Genomic DNA, 25,685 nt, shown 5'->3' on the forward strand with positions numbered 1-25,685 from the left:
AAGACTAGAATACTTACCCTAAAGGAGAATTCGAGGTTTTCTCCGCCCCAAACTTCCATTCCTGTGTCATAAGACCCCAGGTATTCAAAATATTTCTTACTCACAGAAAACAGCCCACCAGCCATGGTTGGAGACCTAGAAGCACGTGAATCATAATTCAAGGTAAGCAGCAGGAAACCATCACCGTTAGTTGGATCCCTTCTCACTATAAGCCTCAAGTCCATTCATGCATATAAGCATACCCCGAGTTCCTGCTCTGTGCCTGGTGCTAAGCTGGCTGGAGGCACAGACGTGCCCTACAGCCCCTGCCCTGGGGAAGCTCACGGACATCTCAACAGGTAAACACAGAAGTCTGTATGGGATGACTAAGGCCAACCCAGGGCCCAGCAGGAACACAGAAGCCACGAGATGGGAAGGGGGGCAGGTAGGGGTAAGTTTCTCGGAGGAGGCATGGTCTGCAGAACAAAGGGGAGTTACCCAAGAGGACTGGGATGGTCCTCCGAGAAGACAGGCACATGAGCAAAGGCCTAAGGGTGAGAGAAAGCCTTGTACTTCTAGGAGCACAGACAACAAGGACTGACGAGAAGAGAGAGACCAGGTTCTGAGAGGGTGGCAGGAGTCAGGCTGTGGTGGCCTTGGTCATGCACTCGCGGTGCAGCCCTCACGGATGCCCTTTAGAGGCCAGAAGAGGCCACTCTGGCATCTTAAAGCTCCCCAAGGGCTTGAGCCTCTCCTGCTGGAGTGGCCTCCCCTCCAGGACCCACATGGCCAGCTCTGGCCTGCCACCTCAGGCAGCCATGTTTTCTCCCTGCCAGGTTCATCTAGGAGGTGGCACGGGTTTCAGAAATGGCCCGAGGCTCCCATCCTACCCCAACAGAAAGCTGTAGGGTCAACACACCACAGAGGTGCAGAGGAATAAATTCAAAAATGGGAAATAAATAACATGAAGATCCTAACAGTTTAAAATTTTAAGACCCTCCAGCAGTGCTTCTGGGCTTTTCCTGCATGCCAAGCTCTGGGCCAATGAGAACAAGATAGCAAGATTGTAGAAGAGAAGGTTCTAGACTACAAAGCATTTTCACGTGTGTTCATCCTAAAAGTCCAGGAAATAGGGTGGATATGCTCATACCTATTTCACAGGTGAGAAATCTGAGGCCCAAGGATATTATGGGAGGGGAAGGATAGCTGGCTACAATGTCCCAGAGCACATGTGTGTGTGTGTGGGGGGGGGGGGACACAGTTCATGTCAGTATCACAGGCTGCATATGTGACCCTGGATAAGATCCTTCCTTCTCGGTACCTCAGTTTCCAAACCTGTTGAGTGAGGGGTTGGGCAGGATGCCCCCCAGGGCTCCCACAGGAGCCTATGTGTCATCCTTGAGTCCTCCTCCCCCATTCCCATTCACTTCCTCCCAATTCTCCCACCCCAACATCTTAGAGCCCACCATGTCCCTTCATCTTCTCCTGCACCATCATCTCTGAGCTGGAAGACTGCAACACCTCCCAGTGGTGCCCCTCCCTGAAGCTCTGCCCCCTCTAGGCCCCCCATCATGTGGCATCTAGCACAGTCTTCAAAGAATGCAAAAGGCTACGGTCACTACCAGCTCAAATCCCTTCAGTGGCTCCTACACACTCATGGTAAAGTCCAAACTCCTTTCCTTGGCTTTCAAGGCTGGATATGACTTGGCCCCATTCACCTCTCCAGTCCTGTCTCTCCACACCATCTCCACACTTGTTCCACTGTAGCCAATACTGGGTCATCTCAAGGTCTGGACTCGGGTGGAAGGATTCAAGGCCAGCTGCCAAACATGGGTGCAGATCTACGACACCATTTCCGGTCAATACCCCAGCAATAAAGCTGAAGTCTGACCTCCACCTGCCTGACTCCCACATCTATCTCCCATTTGGTGCTAAACTTGGAAGGAAAGGAAGAAGCCAGACTACTACTTCAACACCTCAAGAAGGAGGGCAACCCAGCACCACCTGAGCCACCTCTACTCAGACCCAGGCCCATCCACCCGCCAAAGCTGGTCCCTGTACCCCTAGGACCACTCAACCGCCCCAGTTCAGAAGGAGCCTGACAGTGTGCCCTCAAAATACTAGCCACAGAATTGCCATAGCAAGTCCACCCCAGGTATATACTCCAGAGAACTGAAAACAGGCAGTCAGATAATAAGAGTACTGTTGTTCACAGCAGCACTATTTACAATAACTAAAAAGTGGAAATAACCCGTGTCCATCAACAGATGAACGGATAAATAAAATCTGGATGTATACACAATGGAATATTACTCAGCCATTAAAAGGAATGAAGTTCTAGAAGAGCCTTGAAAATACTTTGTTAAGGAAAAGAAGTCAGACACAAAATATGTATAAATATTGTGTGATTCTACTTAGATGAGGTACATAAAATAGGGAAATCCATAGAGATGGAAAGTAGAGTAGAAGTTACCGGGGGTTGGAGGAGGGGAGGAAAGGGAGATATTGCTTATGGGTATAGAGTTTCTGCAGAGGTTGATGACAAAGTTCTGGAAATATGTACAGGTGATAGTTGCACAATACTGTGAATGCGCTTGATGCTAGTGAATTGTGCATTTAAAAAAATGGTTAAAATGGTAAATTTTATGTTATACATATTTTACCACAATTTTTAAAATAAATTTATATATATACACACACCAATATAAAATCCACATGTATGGCAAAGATTTTTAATAAAAATAAACAAATACTCTGGAAAAAGAAAGGAGAGGCAACAGCTAATCATCCCTCCTGAGGGCCTTCACTGACAAGTTGGCCAGTCGCACGCTCAGAGAAGGTGCTCAGAGAAATTGACCCCTGACCTGATGACATCGACGGGGGACCGCATGCGGATCCTCTCCCTCTCAGGAACCATGTGCCACGTGAACACCAGCCTCCAGTCGAAACCGCCAATCTGGGGCTCCCCGGCATTCCCCAGGTACTCAAAGGTGTTCCAGTCGATCACATCAATCACAGGGCACACCACCGCTGACTCCTTTTCATGGATCCTGAAAACACCCAGAACACCCCATCACTCCATCGTGTACGGGCAGCAGGAAGACAACTAGGAAACCTGAGAATTACGTCTCCTCAGCCTTCCACTAGAAGGAGGAACACCTGTGTGGGAAGTCCTGCTACTGTTATTCCAGGTGTCTACAGCCACGTCAGCCCTGGCAGGTGAGCATCACGGGGGCTGCTGGGGTCGGGGGGAGGCGGGGAGCGAGGACTCTGGCCCTGATATGAAAAGTCCCACAGCTTTAATAGTCTGCTTCTGTCTGGGGATATTCTGGTTAAACTTGAATCCCTCTATGAAAGTCATGATGTCAAAAATCAAAGCTCACTTTTAAAACAGAAAGCACATTTTCAGTTTCTCAAGATTGCAAGAGATTTCTTCATTTAATCACAATGAAACATCTTAAAGTCAAGAAATAATTATCTTCCTATGAACACAGATGCACAGATCAAAGGGTCTGCTTTGGAGTTAGAAAGTAAATTTTAATCCTGCCCCTTACTTGCTGTGTGGCGTTAGTGTGGTCACCTAACCGTTCAGAGCCTGTTGCCTCATGGGTTACACTGGACCAATGATACCCACTCATAGGGTTAACGAGGACTCCCTAAGGGAATGCTTGTCAGAGGCTGGCAGAGAACCTGGAACTACTGCTATTCTTTTCTTTTAATCTTTATTATTATTGCATGTTACACGTAGTGGAAAATGTGATGATTTCCTGTTGCAGGCATCAGCCTGTGTGTGTGCTTCACCGATTCTCTCCACAATCACTCTTACAAGCCCAACCATCCTTCAGCTGGCTTCCAGGATGTGTTTGTTTGCATTTGACACACACCAGGAAACATGAACCGAGACGGGACCATGTGTGAACACTAGATTTCTCTGGGTTACATTTTGGGGGCAGTTCTCTAGAATTTGAGACCTATAAATCATAAACTTGTGACTTGCAGTCCAGCTGGTTGGAACCATGGCTAGTCTAATTTTTACAAGAAAGGGAAAACTGGGGGGAGCCAGCACTGGTGTAAAGGATTCTAAATCATGGTTAGAGAATATGCAGGCCCAGCAGCAGTGGTTACTGGGCAGTGCTTCCTGGCATCTTGTGAGCCAGGGACCAGGGATGCCAAACACCCTGCAGTGTGCAGTCCAGCCCTACACAGCAAAGAATGGTTCTGCCTCTGATGTCAACAGCAGCTTATAAATGCCAGGAGCACCACCTAGCTGATGTGACAACCAAGAACATGTTCCCCTTCCAAAAGCCCCCAAGGAAAGGGACCACCCGAGGGACAGTCTACAGTCCAGTGTCTCAGCTCTGATGCACACTGAAGTCTCTGGGGAGCTTCTGAAACATCCACCCCAGAGATCTGGATCCAAATAGTCTGCCACAGGACCAGGGGTTTAAAAAGTTCCCCAGTTGTTTCTAATGGGTAACCAGGGGAGAATCCCTTTGTCTCCAGGTAGGGAACAAGGATGTGATTATGAGGAATGCTGCCTTGCTCTCTCCAAAGGGTGGTCTGGTCTGGAGTGGAATGCTTGATGGCATTAATGAATCAGCCGAAGGGGAAAACTGCCTCCACCATGACTTTAAACAGGCCTAGAGGCAGCCCTCTGTATGCACAGTGGTGGGGGGCGGGGGGGGGGGGGCGGGGCAGGGAGAAGCACCCAGCTGTCACCATGTCCTAAGTAACCTCAGACTCCATCACTGGCCTGAGGAACCCTGAGTCCTTTCTGCTGGTGAAGCTTGTTAGAGCTGAGAGGGAGAATGAGGCAGTGAAGGACCAGGACAGCAGCAAGTGGCAGGGCAGAGCTTGGTCTCATGCAGGAAGGGAGGCAAGGGGGTCCCCAGCTCTTCCAGACAGACCCTTGGCAACCAAGCGTTGGAGGCCAAGGGAAAGCAGTTTGCCAAATGCACCGACTCTGATCCTCCAGCCCTTCACTCACTCCACACGGAGCGGACCAAACAGACAGCCCCCTCCCCAGACCTTCCTCTCCCACCTAGAGGAGCTCCCGGCGTGCCAGCCCAGCTCCTGATGCAGAATCAGTAAGATGGGGAGGGAGAGACAGAAGAGAAGAGAATAAAAGCCAGCCCAGAGACAGGTGGGAGGGTGAGCATAAGAGGCTGTGGAACACCAGGGGAAACGGCCTTGAAGACATGGCCATATTTATACTTTCATGACTCCATAACAAATATATATTAAAAACAATATTTTATGACTATATTGGTATAAAGACATACAATCCAGGCTAGATTCATTATTACATATTCATTATCATGATATTCATTTTCCATTCTGATTTTTTAAAAAATTAACATAAATTTTTTGGGGGGAGCATCCCTTAAAGTTTCATGGGTGGGCCCTAGGCATTGTTGGTACTGGGTGAAACGCATAAGTCAGCTCAGCTTGAAGGAAATACACCAAAATGTATACTCTCTAGGAGTGCAATTCTATGTGATTGACAATATTTTTTTCTTGGTTGATCATACTAAGTTTTCTACAATAAACGTGTATAATAAGCAGTAATAAAAGCAAACACTCATGTAGGGCCTCCTGTCTGCTGGTATGTTCTAAGCACGGGCTGTGTATTAAATCATTTAGCGGCCTCCAGGAGGCAGGGACTGTTACTATGCCCACGGACAGAGGCTTTGCCCCAGGAGCGTCTGAGCCCAGGGCCCCTGCCTCCCGCGTCAGTTTGTCCCAGGCCCCCACCCCCCACGGACGCTCACGCACCTCTGCAGCAGCGGCTCCAGCCACCCCTCGTGGCACTCGCAGTGGCAGTCCAGGAAGGTCAGCACGTCGCCCTTGGCCGCAGAAGCCCCCAGCAGCCGCGCTCGCACCAGGCCCTCCCTCTTGTTGGCGCGGATCAGGCGGACCTTGGGCAGCCCTGCCAGCTCGGAGGCCAGGCGCTCCTTCAGGTGCTCTGGGGAGGCAAGCGGGACAACAACGGTCACCGCCACACATCCCCAGCTGTGTTCTTCCAGGGCCTCTCTGTCCCAAGAAGAAGGCTAAATGGACCCCACCAGGGACGTGCTCACTGCACTCGGAACCGAGGCTGGAAGCCCCCCTCAAAGGCCAGGGAGGCTGGGGTGGAGGATTCCAGAACCACCGAATGCTCCCGCTCAAAACACACACACGTTGAACTATACTCAGAAGTGGGGGATGTGGCATGTGGGTATATCTCAATAAAGCTATTACCCCCCAAAACACCTTGACTCGCTAACACTTAAGAAGCACAAGAACCATCCAACCACGATTTTTCCAAAAAGTTGTGTTAATATAAATTTTGTTAATTTATGTTAATTATGTAATACATCATAAAATTTTAATTTATATGGAATTATATTAACATAAATTTTATTTATAACATAATTACATTAATGCCAATTTTCTCAGAAGCACGTTTCAGTTGACACAGTAATAACAACAATGGCAGCCAACCTTGGAAGGCCTGCTGTGTTAATTACTGTCCAAGTGATTCATATAACTCACGTGAGTCTTATAACAACCCTATAAGGTAAGTCCTGCTACTGTCCCCATTTTATGGATGAGAACATTGAGGCCAGAAAGGCTAAGTGCCATGCCGAGGTCCCAGACGAGTGAGCTGAGGAGCCATGATTTGAACCCAGGGACTCTGGCTCGAGTCCACAGGCTTAACACTGCCTCCAGAGCTTTCTCCTACAGCTTCCCATCCTTGTTAAACAAATCCAAAACTTGTCAGGAGGACACGCTCATCTCATTTTGCAGACAAAGAAATGAGTCCTTAAGAACTGAAAGGACATGCCCTCAGCTAGGGCTGGCCCCAGGACTCCCAACTCCACACACAGGCTTTGGGACTAGAGGCCCCAATTCACACCCCTTGATGGGTCAGGTGGAGGCAGGTAGGAACCACTCCGGTAAAATAAAAATGAGAGGATCTCCCCACATCAACAGCGGCTTTGTCTCAAAGTCCTTCTCAATCATCAGTGAAGGGGAAAACGTAAAACGTTCTAAGTTGCTTTGTTGTTTGTGAAGTGTTTCTCTAAATATTCTTGATACTCAAACAAAAAAATCAAGAAAATACTCATTGGTTGATTTTTTTTCAACCCTAAATATAACTGCACACAAGCCGACGGCAGGAATAAGGGAGGTGACTTTCCAAGCAAAGCTAATTAGGGGCAGTACCCAGTGAACACAGGAAAATGCTGGTGCAGCCTCCCAGTGCTCATTGTGGGTTTGGTCTGCAGCAATTTTCTGTCTGCCTGAACTGTCTTCTCCCATCCTGGAAGGCGCTGACACCCCTCATCAGCTCAGACGGACACTGCAGGGAGGGAGGGAGGAGGGGGCAGGGCAGGACTTCTTACCTCCAGTACAGGCTGAAGGGGGCATCCTGCTGGCTTTACAGATTACCACGATGGGAGGGGACGCCTTGGCCCCACAGAGCCTTACGTTTATAGGAGACCCGGACTGTGCTGGAAGGGGTTCATACCGTACACCTGTCTGCTGAGCAGCTGCTTGACCCCATAAAGGGAAAATAATCTGATGTTTGCTTGTGAATGAATACATTTCTGAAATGTTTTCAGCATTTTACAGTTTTTTGAATATTTCATAAAAGCAGAAATTATCGTTGCACAAGTGCCAGCAATGTGCCAGGCCCTAACCTAACAAGCTACCGCCTTCATCTCATTTAATCCTCACAACAAGAAGCCTGCAAGGTAAGAACTACTATTATGCCATTTTACAGGGCTGGAAGCCAAGGCTGAAACCGGTTAAACTCCTTGCTCCAGGCTGTATGGCTATGAAGTGCTGGAGCTGGGATTCTAGGCCATGTGGTGTGACCCAGAACCAGGGTCTACACGGACAGATCTAAAACCACCCTGGGAGGAAAGGAAATGCAGATACATGCCTACTACACGCAGGCTGCTAATGAGGTTCTGTCCTACACATGATCTCCTTTAGTCCTCACCACAAGTCTCTGATTTACGTGTAGATAAGTCCATTTACAGATGAGAAACCAAGGCTCGGAAGACCAGTGACCTGCCCAAGGTGCCATGATGGGTTACAGCAAAGCTCGCCTCAGACCCCTGACCCCAGAACCCAACACCCTGCAGGCTACACGAGGCCTCAAGCCCCAGCCTGGCTTGCATGCTGCCATGGGGAATGCCAGCTGTCCCCGAAGACTCCGTCTCCCCATGCTTTTCAGCTCAGCACATGGCCACCCACCATGGAGACGACGTTCCCAGCCTCCCTCGCAGCCAGGTGTGGCCAGGTGACCCTGTTCTGCTCAATGGGAACGTGAGGGCAAAGTTCCAGGTGTGGCTCCTCGTCCCCTTGAAACCCTCCTGCTGACGGGAGTGAGCAGGAGAAGAGCCAGCCGGGGCCACGCAGACCGGGCAGCACACCATCCCCGAGAAGGTGGAGACTCGGGGGGAGGAGCCGGGCCCTAACCCTGCGGAGCTGCCACACCGGCCCTCGTCTCTCACTCCAGATTTGTGATGCGAGAGAGAAATCCATTTATCTCCTGTAAATCACTGTAATTTTGAGTCTCTGTGAGAACAGTCCAGCACACCCACCCATTAGGACCTACACCCCAGGCTCTGAAGTCAGACAGACCAGCCTCAGAGCCTGAAGCAGCAGATGCCCAATAAGCAGTGGCTCTACCCGGATGGCTGGCCGAGGGGTGGTGATCTGACCTGAAACAGGCTCTAGCAACCAAGCCCACAGCTCTCCCTGCTGTAGGGCCGTGACATTTCCCCTCACGTAAGCTTGGCTGCTCTCACGTCAGCTAGCGGCCCAGGATGTGCTGGCTGACTACGGCTCACGGACACGGCCGACCCCGGCCAGGCAAGGCCGCTGCAGCCCCTACACCCCTCCCCTCCCACCCTCACCCGGCACGCCGTGGGCCCCCAACATCAGCCTTGCTCCACGGGGCAGCACCGTGAGCCCCCAAGACCGAGCGGCCTACCTGCACGGGCTCCTTTTCCGCTAAACCCTTTATGGCGGCCTCCCAGGCCTCCCCTGATCGGGCCCCGCCCACCCGGTGACCCCATCCTCCAGGTCCCCCTCCACCCCCACGCATGGCTGCCCGGCCCAGCTTCTGCACCGGCTGCTCCTGGCCCAGCCTCTCTCCGCAGACCTTCATCGGGCGGTCTCCTTCTCCACACGGTAGCTTTAGGCTCAAAGGCCAGCTCCTCAGAGAGGCCTCCTTGACCCCCACCAGCTGGAGCAGGCCTGGTCCACAAGCGCCGCGCACTTTCCTATTCCCATTATTCTGTCAGAGCACTTTCTACTCATGCTATGGTATAATATCATATTCTATTACAGTAGGCTATGTTATACTGTGTTGTATTATGTGATGTGTTATGTTACACTGTGTTGTATTATGTGATGTATGTATTATGTTCTTTATAGGTGAACTGACCATCTCCACCCACCTCTCTAGAATGTGAGTTTTACGAGAGTAGGGACTTGTCTTCTTTCCCACGGGATCCCCAACAGCCGGCTCACACTCAAAGAACATTTACTGAATAATAAAGGGCCAGCCTTGGTCTGCATATGAATTGCTGGATCCCAGGTCACTGGTCAGGTCTATGGGGACACCGACCACACTCTCAATGGAATGCCTCTCCCTGGCTTCAGTTCTTCTTCCATCTGGATTGCCCCTTTTTGATCTCATCTCAAACTCAGCATGTTGAAGCAAATACCCCCCTCCTCCCTGCCAGACCTGCCCTCCTGCCCTAAGTGGCTTTTCCAGATCTGGGATGGCACCACGATTCACCCAGAGACCCAGGCCAGAAGCCCGAGGGTCCTCCTTGCACCTCAGGCAGCCCCCAGGCCTGTGGATGCCACCTCCCGGACATCCCTCCTCCCACCCGCCTGCCCTGCCCTCCACTCCCACCGGGGCCACCTCCACAGCACCCTGATCTCCCTGCAGAGCTCCCCTATATCCTGTTCTCCACACTCCAGCCCAGAGGGATCCTCCAAAGGGCAAAACTGATCTCCTGCTTGAAATCCTGCCTTGGCGTTCCCTGCCCTCAGGACAAAGCCCCAACTCCTCGGCCTTGGGTCTAAGGCCTGTGCCCTCTCCACCGTCCCCTCCCCTCCATCCCACTCCTCTCCTGCTACTCCCCAAAGCAGCCCTCCATCCTTCCTGAACTACCTGCAGATCCGACACAGTCCACGCAGCACTGCACTTCTAAGTCTTTCCATATTCTGTGTCCTCCACTTTAAACACCTTCCCCCACCTTTGCTGTCCGCAGACTAGCCAACCTTCAAGGCTAAGGTCAACCACCCCCTCCTGAACAGCCAGGTAGGGGGAGTCCCTCCTCTCTGCCTCCCATAGCACCGTGTGGGAAAGCCCTCTGCCATCATGTCTGCGTCCCCCCAACCCAGCTCTGACCTCCCCGAGGGCAGGGGCCAGGCATGGGGGATGCAGGGAGCCTGTTCTTCCAGGCCTATTCTATGTGACCCATGTCACAGTCTCGCCTCTCAGGCACAGCTCCTCCAAGAGCCTGAGTCAGGGGCTCACCTCGATCACTGTAGTCATCTACAAGGATAACTTCTTCTAGCAGGGTGTCTGGGGACGTCTCGAGGACACTGTAAACTGTCCGAAGGAGAGTTGACCAGGCTTCATTATAAAACGCTATGACGACAGATGTGGTGGGCAACTGATCATACTCGTATTTCTTCTCTTTGCACCTGCAAATACAACACAACTTCAGGAATCAAGACCCCACTGCTGACTGTGTGTACCAGGCCCAGGCTGGTGCTGGGGATGGGGTGATGAAGGGGACATAGGTCACGGTCTCGGGGCCTCCCCCTGGGGAATGGCAAATAACCTGCTGGGATCTTCCACAGTCCTCCGTGTTCCACTAGGAGTCCCAGCAGATTCTTTAAAAAGGTTCTAAAATGACACCCAACAAGCTGGAACGACGGGACGCCTTAAAGCAATTTCCAGATTTGCACAACATACAAACTCAGCAGAATCAGAAGGGAGGAGACTTGTCACTTCTTCCCGCCCAACAGCTCTCCCATCTGTCCACACCTTTCCAATTCCACTGAGGCCTTTGCTCAGACTGCGCCCTTTCCTCCCTTTCCTGCTTGGCACACTCTCTGTCCTCTTTCAAGGACAACTCACCACACCCTCCTCTGGGAAAGCCTGGGGACACCTCTGTGGGGCAGGTGCTCACCCCTCCTTGCTCCTCTAGCACCTTGCCCATGGCTCCGTATCAGCAGGCGTCACTCTCTGTGCTCCAGAACTCACCATCACTTGAGTCTCCCCCTACCTTCTCCCAGCATCTTCCCTAACCTGTATCCCAGCAGTGGTACGCTTTCAAAGGTGATGCACAGCATAAACGGGAACCATGGCTAGGACCCGGGAACATTCCAGGAAGGGCTCTGCAGAGGACACTGACTATGCCCCAGCCCCCATACCACCGCCACCACCCACCCTCCATTCCATTCTGTGGCAGCCTCGTGGGTGAGGGTAGGGCTGAGCACACCCATCTCTCTGGAGTTAGAGCTTGGCTGGCAGTGATAGGAACCATTTAGCTCCCTCTTTCTTTAGTAGGGCGTTCTGTTACTTTGCACAGAAAGTTCCTGTCTGACACAGAATTCTCTCCTCAGAATAATGGATGACAAACTTCCAGTGTCATCCCAGGGAGTGGGCAGTGCCTGGAAATTAGCACATGGCTGACAGCAAGATAGGGGAGGAACAGAAACCCACAAGGGACACCGAAAGGACCAGAGTTTGAAGGCTGGGCTGGCTAAAGTCTGACCAAGGAATGGGCTGGAAATTCAAGAAGATAAATGCTACAGACTGGCCAGACACCTGGGGCAGGAAGGGAAGGTCTCACAGATAAGTTAAGTGGCAGATCAAAGGGATGCAGAACCAAGCAGGATGAGGGGCGAAACTAATATCTATCCACTATGTACCACATGCCAGGAACCCTAGCAGTGGGCCCTGTATCAGTCAGTCACGGATCATTTCCTGATCACCCACTATGTGCCAGATAGGCAAAGCCCCTGCTCCCCGGAGCTTACAATCAGCTTATAATCAAATAAGCAAACATATCAATAATTTCAGAAAGTTAGGGTGCTGTGAAGAAAAGGAGGGTGATGAAACAGAGAGCAAGGACAGAGGGGAGTAGGAAAGGGGAACGGGTGCAACCACAGAACAGGTAATGAGGGAGGGCCCCTCCAGGAGATGACATTTAGGATGATACTGAATAATGAAGGACCCAGTCCCACAGAAAGCAAAGGAAAAGGCTGTTGTGTATACAACTTATTTCTTTGTTTTTTCCTTTTATTTTTATTATGAAAATTTTCAAACATGCAAGAAGTAGAGAGAATAGTATAAGAAAATCCTGTAAACCTTTCAGCTAACTTCAGCAGTCCTTAACGCATGGTCCTGATGCATCTGTGTCCTCACCCACTCCCCCCATCCCAGACTATTTTTAAGCAAAACCCAGCATATCACAGCACCCATAAGTATTTCAATATGTATCTCTAAGAGATAAAAATTGTTTTTCATAACGAACACAATATTATTGTACCACTTTAAAGATTAGCAATTCCTTGGTGCTGTCATATCTCCAGTCTATAAGTTTTCATCAAAATGAATGGTGTGTCTTCCAAAGGACACCATTCTTTTATGAACCAATAAGAAAGTGCTACCAATCACAACCGCAGGATGCTCCGATCTTAAGAGACACCCTAATTTCAGAAATGTTTAAATATTTTTTAAAAGTGCTTTAGAATCAATGAAATGTAGTACTTTATTTCACGCTCAAAACCTCTTCCTATGTTAGTATTTATTGTTCCTATTTTAAAGACAAGGCTCAGGAAGGCGGGGTAAGCTGGGCAGTTCACAGAGTGCCTGCAAGTGTGTATGTACTTGGCTGAGCTCCTTGTGTCCTGAGATCTTGTCACAGGGTTCTGGCTCTATGACAAGCCACCCTGCAGGAGGCTCAGGTGGGCCATCAGAATCAAAATGAAGATCCCTACATCCCCTCTCCTCAATCAGCCCTCCCTCCTACCAAGAAACAGGCAATTTCTCCTCTCCTCCCTCCCAGGGTCTTCTGAGGAGCTCCAGGTGCCTCTTCCTAAATGCCAGGACAGCTTCTGCAAAGGGCTCCGAGGCTTCCCAGGCAGCAGCCCAGGCTCTGCCGTCACTGGGGTGGCCTTGCCACATGAATAGGCTTATCTGAGAGTCTCTGACAGGGGCTAGCTCTCCCCCCCCCCCCGCCTTTACATTCTCATGCCTGCTACATCTGTAGGTTGGAGGCATGACCACTCTGGTGTCCAGAAGCAATAGGGCATTCCCACCAGCCCTAGCCAGCGGGACCTGAATCCTTGGATGTGCTGGTCTTCTGAATCATGGAAGTGGTTACTTAGCACTGTGCTCCACAGAGGGGAGTCCAGCCCATACTCAAGGGGAGGAGAATTAGGCTCCTTCTTTTAAAGGGAAGACTATCAAAGAATTTGTAGGTATATTTTAAAACCACCACACATGAACAGAATGCAGGAGTAACAGTATGTGGCTTCTAAGACCAGGTCATAAGACACTGAAGGTTCCTCTTTGTTCCCTCCCATGGACCATCCATTCTGGGGAAAGCCAGCCACTATGTAGTGAGGACACTCAAGTGTCCCGTGGAGAGATCTATGTGGAGAGAAACTGAGGCTTGGACAGACAGGACAGCCAGGACAGCCAGGACAGACTTTCCAGCATGTGATGGGCCATACCGAAAGCAGATCCTCCAACCCTAATGGTCCCAATTAAACCTTGAGATGACAAGAACCCCAGGTAGCATTTTGACTACAATCTCATGAGAGACTCCCAAGCCAGAACCACTCAGATAAGGCACTCCCAAATCCCTGACCCACAGAAATTATGCAAAATAATACATGCTCATTGCTGCTGGAAGTCCCTAAGCTTTACGGTCATACATACACTGAAATAAATCACAAGGAAACTATCAGGCCTGAATTGAGAGACATTTTATAAACCAACAGGCCTGTACTCTTTTAAAAAACGTGAATGCCCTAAAAGACAATGAAAGTCTGAGGAACCATTTCAGACTAAAGGAAACTAAAGAGGCAGGACAATTAAATGTCCTACTTGATTCTCAACTTGATATCGGCTCAGGAAGAAAAAAAGTTGCTCTAAAAGTAGGGACAGTTGGAAACATCTGATCTTGTATAAATTTCCTGAATTTGACAATAACATCATGGTATCAAGAGAGAATGTCCTTGTTTTTAGAAAATACACACTGAAGTAACAAAGGGTAAAAGATGATCATCTCTGTAATTTATTCTGAAATGTCTTTAATAATATAGGATACATACAGAAAGAGAAAAATTAAGTAATTGGGGTAAAATAATGAGTGGGTCTAGGTAAAAGATACAGAGGATTCTGGCTATTCTAGCAAATTTTCTCTAGGTTTGAATTTTTCAAAATTAAAAGTTTAATACAAAAAGAAGAAAAAAATTTTTTTAATGTTACAAAAGGTGTACCCAAACACCAAGCCAATTCTGACCTACACGTATCTCAATCTTAATGGCCCTGACCAAGGCCCTCTCCTTTCTCATTCATTCCCACTTCTACCAAAACAGCTGCCCTCCAAGGATATGGAGAAAAAGGAACTGTTGTACACTGCTGGTGGGAATGTAAACTGGTGCAGACTGTGGAAAACAGTATGGATTTCCTCAAAAAACTAAAAATACTATATGACCCAGCAATTCCACTCCGGGGTATATGTCCAAAAAAACCAAAAAAAACTAATTTGAAGACACATGCACCCCAATATTCATAGCAGCATTATTTATAACTGCCAAGACATGGAAGCAAGCTAAGTGTCCATCAACAGATGAATAGATAAGATGTGGTACATACGTACAATGGAATACTACTCAGCCATAAAAATGAACAAAATTTTTGCTATTTACAGCAATATGGATGCACTTGCAATATGGATGGACTTGCAGGGCATTATGCTAAGTGAAATACGTCAGACAGAGAAAGACAAATACTGTATGACATCACTTATATGTGGAATCTAAAAAATACAACAAATTAGTGAATATAACAAAAAAGAAGCAGACTCACAGATATAGAGAACAAACTAGCGTTTCCCAGTGGCGGGGTGGGGTGGGGGGAAAGCACTATAAGGGTGAGAGAGCGGGGGTTGCAAACTATTGGGTATGAGACAGGCTCAAGTATGTACAACATGCGAAATACAGCTAATATTTTGTAATAACTCTAAATGGAAAGCAACCTTTAAAATTTGTACACAAATTTTCAAAACAATTTTAATGTTAAAAATAAAACTGAACAAAATCTGCTTGACCAAATAGAGTTGGGACCGTATGTCAGCCCCTCCTCAGTGTTTTTGCCTATGTGTTTTCACTGCTCTGCAAACACCAAAAGTTCAAGGTCACTGTTCTTAAATGTCCAGGTGGGCTATTTGTATCCTCTTAGATCACAAGAACACTGGGTACCAATTTAGCAATATACACTCAGAGCTTTTTTTTCCCCCTTATTGAATATTTATTTATTTTTTAATTTTTTTATTTTTTGGCCATACTACAGTGCTTATGAGATCTTAGTTCTCCAACCAGGGATTGAATCTGGGCCCTCAGCAATGAAAGCTTGAAGGCCTAACCACTGGACCCAGGGAATTTCCAACACTCAGAGCTTTAAAACGTTCCTCTTCTTATCCATCTCATATCAATACATCTAAGAATTTTCTCACCCAAGTGAATAATCAGAGATATCCTGAAGGAGGCTCGCCGTAAAAATTTTTCTTCGTAACGTTACTTATAATAGCAAAAAGCTGTACACAATTTAAACAATTTCTCACGTCTGAGAAAAAGTGTTAAATAAACTGTAGCACGGCCGCATGAAGAAACACTACACGGCCATCCAAAGCCATGTTTTCAGAGAATATTTAGCAATAAAAAAAAGGATAACCACACTGTAATGTTAAATCAGAAAAGCAGGACATAAATCTATAAATAGCACCATGTCAGTTCTGTAAACAACAAAGTGTGTGTGCACGCATGCACACATAGACAGTAAACAACAGAAAGAAGTACGCCAAACACGTTAGCAATGGTGCTCTCCGAGCAGTGGGATTATCACTGACTCTTATTTAACCCTTTATATTTTTCTGCATTCTAAAATTGTTCTATAAGGAACATGCATCATTTCTATAATCATAAGAAAGATTTTTAAAAAGCTAAATCATACTTCTTTAGCTTCCCATAGCAAATGTCTTCATTGAGCAATATTTAATATTCTGCCCCCTCCTTTTTTTGTTGCCAGCCTGGTATAGTTTCCCCTTTGTTCGTTAAATCATCCCTTCACAATAGCCAAGACATGGAAGCTACCTAAATGTCCATCGACGAATGGATAAAGAAGATGTGGTATATGTTCACAATGGAATACTACTCAGCCATAAAAAGGATAATGCCATTTGCAGCAACATGGGTGGACCTAGAGATCATCATATGAAGTGAAGTGAGTCAGAAAGAGAAAGACAAATACCATATAATACCATTTATATGTGGAATCTAAAATAGGACACAAATGAACCTATTTACACAACAGAAACAGACACACAGACATAGAAAAAAAAAAAACTTATGGTTACCAGAGGGGAAAGCAGGTGAGGGTAGGGTAAATTAGGAGTTTGGGATTAGCAGATACAAACTACTATAAATAAACAACAAGGTCCTACCGTATAGCCCAGGGAACTATATTCAATACCCTGTAATAAACCAAAGCGGAAAAGAATACGTATATATATGTATAACTAAATTACTTTGATGTATACCAGAAACTAACACGACATTGTAAATCAACTACACTTCAATTTAAAAAAAAAAAGATAAAACATCCTTTAAAGGCATTCTCCTTCATGAAGTTCAATATATCCTTCCTGCAAATCTCTAAATTTGCATCCAGGAAAAACACTTTCCCCTTTGTCTGGGTGATAAAAAGCTGTGCATGCTTCAATTAGACAAAGACAGCTATGCATCACTCAGGTTCCACTTCTGCATAGGAGACAAAAGAGAGCTCAGAATCAAATTTACTGCTATATCATAGTAAGCCATCCTTTCCTTAACTTTCTGGTATAATCCATGTGGTTTGTAAGGGCAGGGATTGAATTGTGTTTTTCTCTGTATTTTCAGCATGCTTTGCACTGCATCTAGTATTAACAGTAACATTTACTGAGTGCCTCCTACATGATAGGCAGTGTGCTAAGCAGTCTACATGCATTATTCCCTTTAACCTTCGCAACAACCCTACTGGAGGGGGACAACCATAATCTCCACTGGTACAATACATGCCTACGTGTTTTATGGATATCAAGGAATGGGTGCGGCAAACACCTCCTGACCTTCTTTTATGTTTATATGTAGGTTATCACATAAACATCTTTAAAAAATGAAAATTCATATCCTTTGCAGAACAGGCCAGGGAGGTCATCATGTACACAAGTGTGTTTTATTGGCTCAAAATACTTTCTCCTTTCTTCACCTTACCGTACTTTTATTTCTTATTCAAGAGCCATGCCTTCTGGACTCTCAAGCTGTATGGTTTGTGTAGGGATGGACACACACACACACACATGCATATATACACTATGTGTACACACTCGTGTACACATACACACACGCCTCTGGGAAGGTCACATGCTGCAGCCCTGACCAATCAACATTTTCCTGATAACATCAGTTGAGTCCCTATATTCAGGGCCCAGAATAATCTGAACCCAGTTCTAATTCCAGACTTTTCTGTCACAGAAGTCAATATATTTTTTTTAATATTCAAGTCAGTTTGCATTGAGTTTTCAGTCACTTCCAACCAAAAGAACCCTAACTAATAGAGAAAATAAGTCTTCTTTTTAAAGTGAATATAGGACTTCCACTCATGGCAGTATGAAAGATTAAAATACCTGGGAATCCCTCTTGGTAAAGAACATCCAAAAAATTCTTGAAAAAATAATTTAAAAAATCTTCTAAATGCATGGATCAGCTTATGAAAAAGTAAAAGGAGTCCGCAGAGTCCAAGAGCAACAAGAAAATCTATGAACCTGGATACTAGATGTATCAGACACAGAGCATAAAGTAAGTATGCTTACTATGCTTAAATAAATATGAGGACCTCAAATGAATGACAAACAAGAATGACAGGCAAATTTAACTAAGTGTATCTCACAGTGATGGAGCAAGCCAGGGGACAGTGGAATACTATCTTCAAATGCCAAACTATCAACCCAGAATTATATATCCAGCCAAACTAACAACCCAGAATTATATACCCTTGTGCTTTGAAAAATAAGCACATTTTCAGATAAGTAAAACTGACTGTTTACAACAACAATCTTATCTACAGCAAGAAATACATGATATATTTTGGGAAGAAGAAAAGAATCCCCAAAAGATCTTTGAGATCCAAAGATCACCATTCAGGAAAGAATGATGGGAAAAGAAAATGGTAAACATGTGGATAAATGTAAACAAATACTGCATTTTTTTAAATGTCTAATGTGTTGGTTTAAAAAGCAAGACAGGATTAAAATACTAGAGTAACATGACACAAATTGGGGAAGAAGGTGATCAATGTTAAAGCATCCTAAGATCCATAGTTACTGATTAACTTTAGACCTTTTTTGAGTTAAATACATACTTTCAAATTTACCACTAAAGATTGGAAATAGATAACTGCCAAATTAATAGAGAGGGAGAAATGGAACCAGAACAGAGGGGCACGGCCAGGGTGGGGGTGGGGAACCTCTACAAATTCAAAAAGCAGTATGGAAAAAAAGGGGAAAAAAGCTCAGAAAAAGCATAACAAATAGCATAAATAAGATGGCATAATCAAACACTAAAGTATCAGTAAGCACAGTAAGCATAAATAGACATAACTAGTTAAAGTCAAAGGTTGTCAATCTGGATTTTTTTTTTAATGGCAACACAAAATCCAGCAACATGCTAATTAGAGACATGCCTGAAAGCTAAGGTCACAGAAGAAGTGAAAGTAAAAGGATGGGAGAAGCTATCATGAAAACTCTAACCAAAACAAACACATTCTGTAGACTTACAGTATTGATTCAAAGAAAGGACACCACTCTTAACAACCACAAGATGGGTCTAGTAAGAACTAATAAAATAGTCTCAGTGTACAACCTTGTTGGGGAAGCAAAGAAACATCAGCCTAATCTCCACACCATGTGCGATGTTTTTCCAAAGGTAATGTTGTTAAGAGAACAGACAAGCAGGCTACTTCTCTGCAAAAAAGGAAATCCTAATCAACTCCTACCTGCCAACCCCAGCAAGATACACTTTCTTTTGCTGGGTTATCTATTTAGAGCTATTTTGAGACTCTTTGCCATCCTAGCACCCAAGTCCTAATCCTTAAACACATCTGCAACTACAGCTCTAATAAGGCTAAAACCAGAGCAAGTGTTCAGGAAATGCAACACTTGTGTGTATTATTTACACACTTTTCTAACTAGTGGTTCACAACTCCTCGGCAGTGGCAGAGAACGGCTGATGTTCACATGCACGGCATCCCTATACACGTGCGGTGGAAATGCACAGCCCCAAGGGTGCTCTCACGCCACCTTTCTCTCCTGCTAGACAGGTCACAATGCAAATAAGAATGACAGTACAGGATTATCTCAAGGCTTCCCTGATCTATGAAAACTAAAATTTTCTGCAAGTATTGGTACATTATTAGCCACCATCCACTTGTGACACACCTTGTAACTGACTGTGATATGACAACTAGTTTCAACTGCATTTGACGTGTTATTAATTCCCATTTTGTCTAATCCTGGTATTCTTCCACACCCTCAAAAGCACGTACCCTTAATCTTCAGAGTGAGAAACCTATAGGCTCTAAGCCAATAGCTTTCAACCCTAGTTACACATCAGCCTCAGCTTAGGCCCTACCCACCAAAACTCTATTTAATTGTTCTGGGGAAGGCCCCTCACATAATTTTTCAAAGTTCCCCAAGGCCACAAACCCAGCTATCTGGCTCCCCACTTTGGCCTGCTGCCATCTCACAGCGAAAGATCCCCCTCCCTGCTAGGCTCAAATGAGATGGTATTTGTGAAAGCGTTTTGCAAACCCTATACTTACTATACTACTATGCAAGGATGCCTTGTCATCCTCCTCCTCCTCCTTTTCCTCCTCAATTCAGTGCCGTAACTAAGAGAAAATAAGTGATGCGCTATTCCACTGGCATGTGAATTATTAGCCTCACAGAAGGGCCAGGGTCTATACCGAGTCTTGAGGAATTACAGTCCATACTTTGAAGTGACTCTATCGGCTATGAAGGCTTGCAGATGCCAGAAGAACCAAGCCTAATAGTCCTTTGGTAGCTCCCAACTCCTTGCCTATGATAACAGGTTTATCCCGTGCAGTGCAAAGACTCTGGTTAAAAACGTGGTGGGCCTTTGTACACACTCATGTCTGAATATGTTCTAACCCACATACCCATATGTATCTTTTTCAAAATCTATTCCAATACCTGGAAGAGTCTAGAAGGATACACAGCAAAATGTTAACAGTGGTTCTCCCCAGGGTGGTAGGTTTATGGATGATTTTTATTTTTTTATTTTTTGCTCTCTGTATACTCAAAGTGAACACATATTGCTTTTATAATTAAAATTAATAAATAATTGCCTCCATCTGAAAAGGGAGGAGGGGAATAAAAGATCTGGGTTCTAGATCACTCTGCCTCAGATCTGTGTGTTACCTTGGGGGCACTTTCCTCTCCAGTTAGACTGGATGCTCCTTCAGGGCTTTCCATCCAATGACATTCAAGGATCCTAACCACACCTATGCTTATTAATTAGCTCCAACCCTCCCCGCACCATGACCCAGACTGTGAACTCATAATCTGCCATGCCTGTTTCTCAGGCTAAATCTCAACACCTTACTAGGTCCTCACCACCCTACGAAATATAATAAAAGTGAGTCTTCATGAAAGGCCCTGACACTACTGGCTACACCTAAGTTATACCTCAAGGCCTGGCTGGGCTGAGACCCACACAGATGGAGCTCACCTTTCTCTCTATTCAAGAACAACTCAACAGGCGTTGCTGCAGGAATTAAAGGCAGGAGGCGTTCACACTCCTTATCACGCTGGGTTTGGATTAACTTCCCAGGGTCACTGCAATAGCAGGATCTATAAGCAAATCCTGATAGGACACAGGGCAGCTGTGTCACCATGGAGACGGGATACCATAAAGCCCCACTGGTCACCCACAATGTTTCAAAGAAGTTTCACAACCTGAGACAATAAAGGAAGCAGGAACCCAGAAAGGAAAAACTTTATGACCAATCCCCGGATGACTCTTAAAAGCAACCTCCTGAGTGTACTGCTCGCAACTGGGAAGACAGGAAAAACTAATAATTGAGTACACAATGTGCTCCCAGGTGTTAGGTGTTTTATTAACTCCTAAGTTGTGTTATTTCTACTCATCCCCTATTTTGCAGATAGGGAAAGTGAGGCTCAGAGAGGCTAGATAACTTGCCCAATATCACAGAGCTGATGAGCAAAAGAGCCAGGATTTTAGTTCACATGAGCTGGGTCTGAATCCTGAGTCTGACCTGAAAGCTTCCCCTAGACCTTGCCTCAGTGAGCACCCTTGGAGTTTCAAGGAGATAAACATGTAATCAGCCATTTGGCTGAAGGGGAGGAATTGCTACTAACCCCAACAAACAAAGCTCTACTCAAAAAGATAAACAGTGAAAATGCATACGGTAGAAGCATAGGCTAGGCATGCACAGATCCTGAAAAACAGCAGAAACAACGAGGTGCAAATCCATCCAAACTTTGCCGATGGGGGCAGAGGTGGGGTCATGCTCTCTGTGACCAAGGATCCACAGAGCAGTTCCCTAAAATCCTGAAATCAACACAGCGCCAAGGGGACCAGGAGGGTCACAGTCCCCCGAGGCCAGTTCCGCCACCTTCCAGCTGTGGCACCTTGGGTAAGTCACCTGACCACTGTGGGCCTATTTCCACACCTGTAAAGCAGGAAGGACGAGGCGCAGGGAGGGGTGGCAGGTGCCTGGAGCACACAGGAGGCTGTCCCACTGGCTCCTCCCAGAACCCCTCTCTAAGCCCTCTTTCCCTCAAAGTCTTTATGGAGGGGACTCCAGCAGGGACCTGGAAGATCCCTACCAAAAGAGGAAAGGAGACAGAAGGCCAGGAGGGCCATCCTCCACCTGCCAGCTTATTCCCTTCTTACCTGAGCAGTGGGCACAACCCCTCCAGCCAGCAGCTCCAACAGTACTTAGGCCTCTGACCACACAGGTTGTGGGGCTGTCACCAAGAGGAGTGAGCTGGGCTGGACCACAGCCAGAAGGAGCCCTTCCCACCAGCTGCTGCTTCCTGACTTCCTCCACGTAAAGCTCAGAAATCCAACTCCCTGAGAGGCGCAGCTTGCTGCTTCTGACTTGCCCTTGCAGGCACCTTTCATCTCACCCTGTCACTTCACAGCTGCAGAAACTGAGGCCCGGGACACCTCTGGCGCTGCTCCTCCCACCCCCTGCGGACTCACAGAGGGTTCCAGCGCTCAGGCAGGCGGCGGTGCAGCGAGATGCGATCGCTGAGGTAGATGTTGATCTGGTGCAGCCGCACGCTCTCCTCCTGCAGCCGCAGCTCTTCGCCCTGCAGCTGCAGCCGCACTGCCTCGCCGTGTGCGCCCAGAGCGTCCTCCGACACCGGCGGCCGCGGCAGAACCGGGTCGCGCCGCCCGGACCGCGGGGGGCGCGGGAGTCCCGGCTCAACAGGCCCGGCCCCGCGCCGCTCCCGCAGCACCGAGCCCAGCCCGGCCAGCGCCAGCAGCGCCAGCAGCGCCAGCAGCGCCTCCCGGCCGCGCCGCAGCCCTCGCGGGCATCGCCTCCGCGCCGCGCGCCCCCACATGCGCCCGCCAGCTGCGGCCAGCGCCCGGAGGCGGCAGCGCAGCCAGCGACCCGGATCCCGGAACCTCCGCGCCGCCCCGCCCCCGGCCCGCCCCACCTGCGCACCGCCCCCTTCCCGCCCCGCCCGCCCGCCCGCCAGCCGGCCGAAGGGGCGAACCTTCACAGGGTCCCCACGCGGGCTCGCCGAGACGCGCCCCTTCCTCGCTGGGCTGCGTGCTGTATTCAAAAGGTAACGGCTCAGCGCCTGGCACGTCGTAAGCGCTCCGTAAACGCTGGCCGAAGGCGCTGTGCTGGGCGCTACGAATTTGACTGCCGTTATCTCATCTGACACTTACACAGTCCAATAAGAGAGGTGCACTTTACAGATGAGGAGACTGAGGCACAGTGAGGCTGACTGACACCAGGCTCTCTCATGGTGGCCTGCAGGCACCCCGACCTAAGACATACTGCTCGGATCCCTTGAATAACAAACCCTCCGCTGGCTCCCTTATTAGTCAGTAATCTGTTTCTCATTCCTTACTTTACAGACGCCTCTAAGAAACTGATCAGAAGAATAACTATCGCGCACACACATACACACCTATAACATGATTGCACACACCCCAGCCCATCCCTTCGTGTTAGGTATCCCATGGCCTTGGCTAGAGGTTTCCTTTGGGAGGATTGGGGGAATGAGGAAGCCACAGGGGTGCTGGAAATATTTAATAAGGTCAAGAGTAGAGTGAGGCATGAGGCTCTCTCCAAGGTGGAAAATTGAAGCGTGGGCCAAATAAACCTCAGTAATCAAAGTAAACAATATTTTTCAAAATCAAAATGAATGCAAAAAGTCCATCATGAACAAAATATCAAAATTTTAAAGGCAGAATCTGACCCTGTGCTTGAGCAGCTCACCTCACTCACCTCACCCTAATCCCAGGCCTGATTCTATATCTTGATTTTAGTAAGGATTACATGGATATATACATATGTAAAAATTCATCAAGTTCTTCTTTAAAACCTACACACTTGACTTATGAAAGTTATATATCAAATTTTAAAAAGCAAAAAATAAAGAAATAAAAAGAACAAAGACTAAGGAAAGGGGAACCCCTAGCCTCCAGGACAAGTGTTGAAGTCCTCAGCCTGACAGGAGAGGCCCCCAGGATGTGACTCCAAATTCTGTAAGGCCTATCCCCAGCCACTAGGGTGTAGGGGAGGCATGGTTTCACTCTCCAGGCCTTTGCACAGGCTGTTCTCTCTGCTGGAAATGCCCTTCCCCACCTAGCAAACTCCTACCCATCCTTCAAGGCCCTGCCAAAAGCCACCTCCTCCACGAAGCCTTCAGCAATTCCGTAGTTTTTTAGGTAAACATATTTAAAGATCACATCATCCTTTTGTGTATTCGTCAGGGTTCCACAAGAGAAACAAAAGCAGTAAGAGATGTATTGAGATTTATTGCAAGAAATTGGCTTATGCAATTGTAGAGATTCGTTAAGCAAGTCCAAAATCTATAGGGCAGGCCATCAGGAAGGACAGGCTGAAACCCTTTGACACAAGCTGAAGCTGCAGGCCACAGGCAGAATTTCTTATTTTCTAGGGCAATCTCAGTTCTGCTCTTCAGGCTTTTAACTGATTAAATCAGGCCCACCTAAACAATCTCCCTCCTTAAAGTCAACTGATTGTAAATGTTAATCATATCTACAAAATGCTTTCATGGCAACATCTAGATTAGTGTTTGATTGAATAGCTGAGGATTAAAGCCTAGCGAAGCTGACACATCAAACTAACCATGTCTATTAGTTTCTGAGAATTGCCATAACGAAGTACCACAAACTAGGTGGCTAAAAACAACAGAAATTTATTCTCTCACAGTTCTGGAGGCTAGAAGTGTGCAGTAAGTCTTTTTAAAAAAATGTATTTATTTACTTATTTATTTTTTGGCAGCATTGGGTTTTAGTTGCAGCACGCGGGTTTCTCTCTAATTGTGGCATACGGGTTTTCTCTTTTCTGGTTGTGGCACGCAGGCTTCAGGACACGTGGGCTCTGTAGTTTGTGGCACAAAGGCTCTCTAGTTGAGGTGCTCGAGCTCAGTAGTTGTGGCGCACAGGCTTAGTCACCCTGTGGCACATGGGATCTCAGTTCCCTGACCAGGGATTGAACCCTCATCCCCTGAATTGCAGGTCGGATTCTTTACCACTGGACCACCAGGGAAGTCCCTGCGATAAGTCTTATTAGCAGAGCCACCCTATCCCTGAAGGCTCCAGGGGAGAATCTGTTCCATACCTTTCTCTTGGTTTCTGGTGTCACCAAAAATCCTTGACAATCCTTGACTTGTAGATGCATCATTCCAATCTCTGCCTCCATAGTCATATGACATTTTTCTAGCGTGTTTGTTTCTGTGTCCCTTCTACTCTTCTTCTAAGGGCACTGCTCATTGGATTTGGGCCATTCTAATGACCTCATCTTAACTTGACTACATCAGTGAAGAACCTATTCCTAAATAAGGCAACATTCACGGGTACCAAGGATTAGGACTTCGACAGATCTTTTGGAGGGACACGATTCAATCCATATCACCATCATAATTTGTTACAGCCCTTGCTACATTGGGTCCTGTTTGAGTCACACCCTGGCCTTGTTTAAAAAAAAAAAGAATGTGAAGGACTAAGAGTATGGGCTGTGGTCACTTTATGTGGTCCCAGAACTTGGTTCAGTGTCAGACATACAACAAGTGCTCAATTCATGGCTGGCTTTGTGTCTC

General features: G+C 47.1%; 1 protein-coding gene across 2 annotated transcripts in view; it reads right to left on the minus strand.

Annotated features, from left to right (window-relative positions):
- The window catches only part of GALNT12 (polypeptide N-acetylgalactosaminyltransferase 12), a 33,761-nt gene extending 10,752 nt beyond the window's left edge, over positions 1-23,009 (minus strand). For both annotated transcript variants that reach the window (XM_057724042.1, XM_057724041.1), the window contains exons 1-5: positions 22,582-23,009; positions 10,529-10,698; positions 5,755-5,944; positions 2,844-3,029; positions 18-135 (exon numbers count right to left, since the gene is read on the minus strand). In XM_057724042.1, the coding sequence (XP_057580025.1) occupies positions 18-135; positions 2,844-3,029; positions 5,755-5,944; positions 10,529-10,698; positions 22,582-22,946 (1,029 nt within the window). In that variant the 5' untranslated portion in view covers positions 22,947-23,009. The remainder of the gene's footprint in view (positions 1-17; positions 136-2,843; positions 3,030-5,754; positions 5,945-10,528; positions 10,699-22,581) is intronic.
- Between the last annotated feature and the right edge of the window lie 2,676 nt (positions 23,010-25,685).

This window comes from Hippopotamus amphibius, chromosome 2 (assembly GCF_030028045.1).
Source record: "Hippopotamus amphibius kiboko isolate mHipAmp2 chromosome 2, mHipAmp2.hap2, whole genome shotgun sequence".
Classification (NCBI taxonomy): Eukaryota; Metazoa; Chordata; class Mammalia; order Artiodactyla; family Hippopotamidae; genus Hippopotamus; species Hippopotamus amphibius.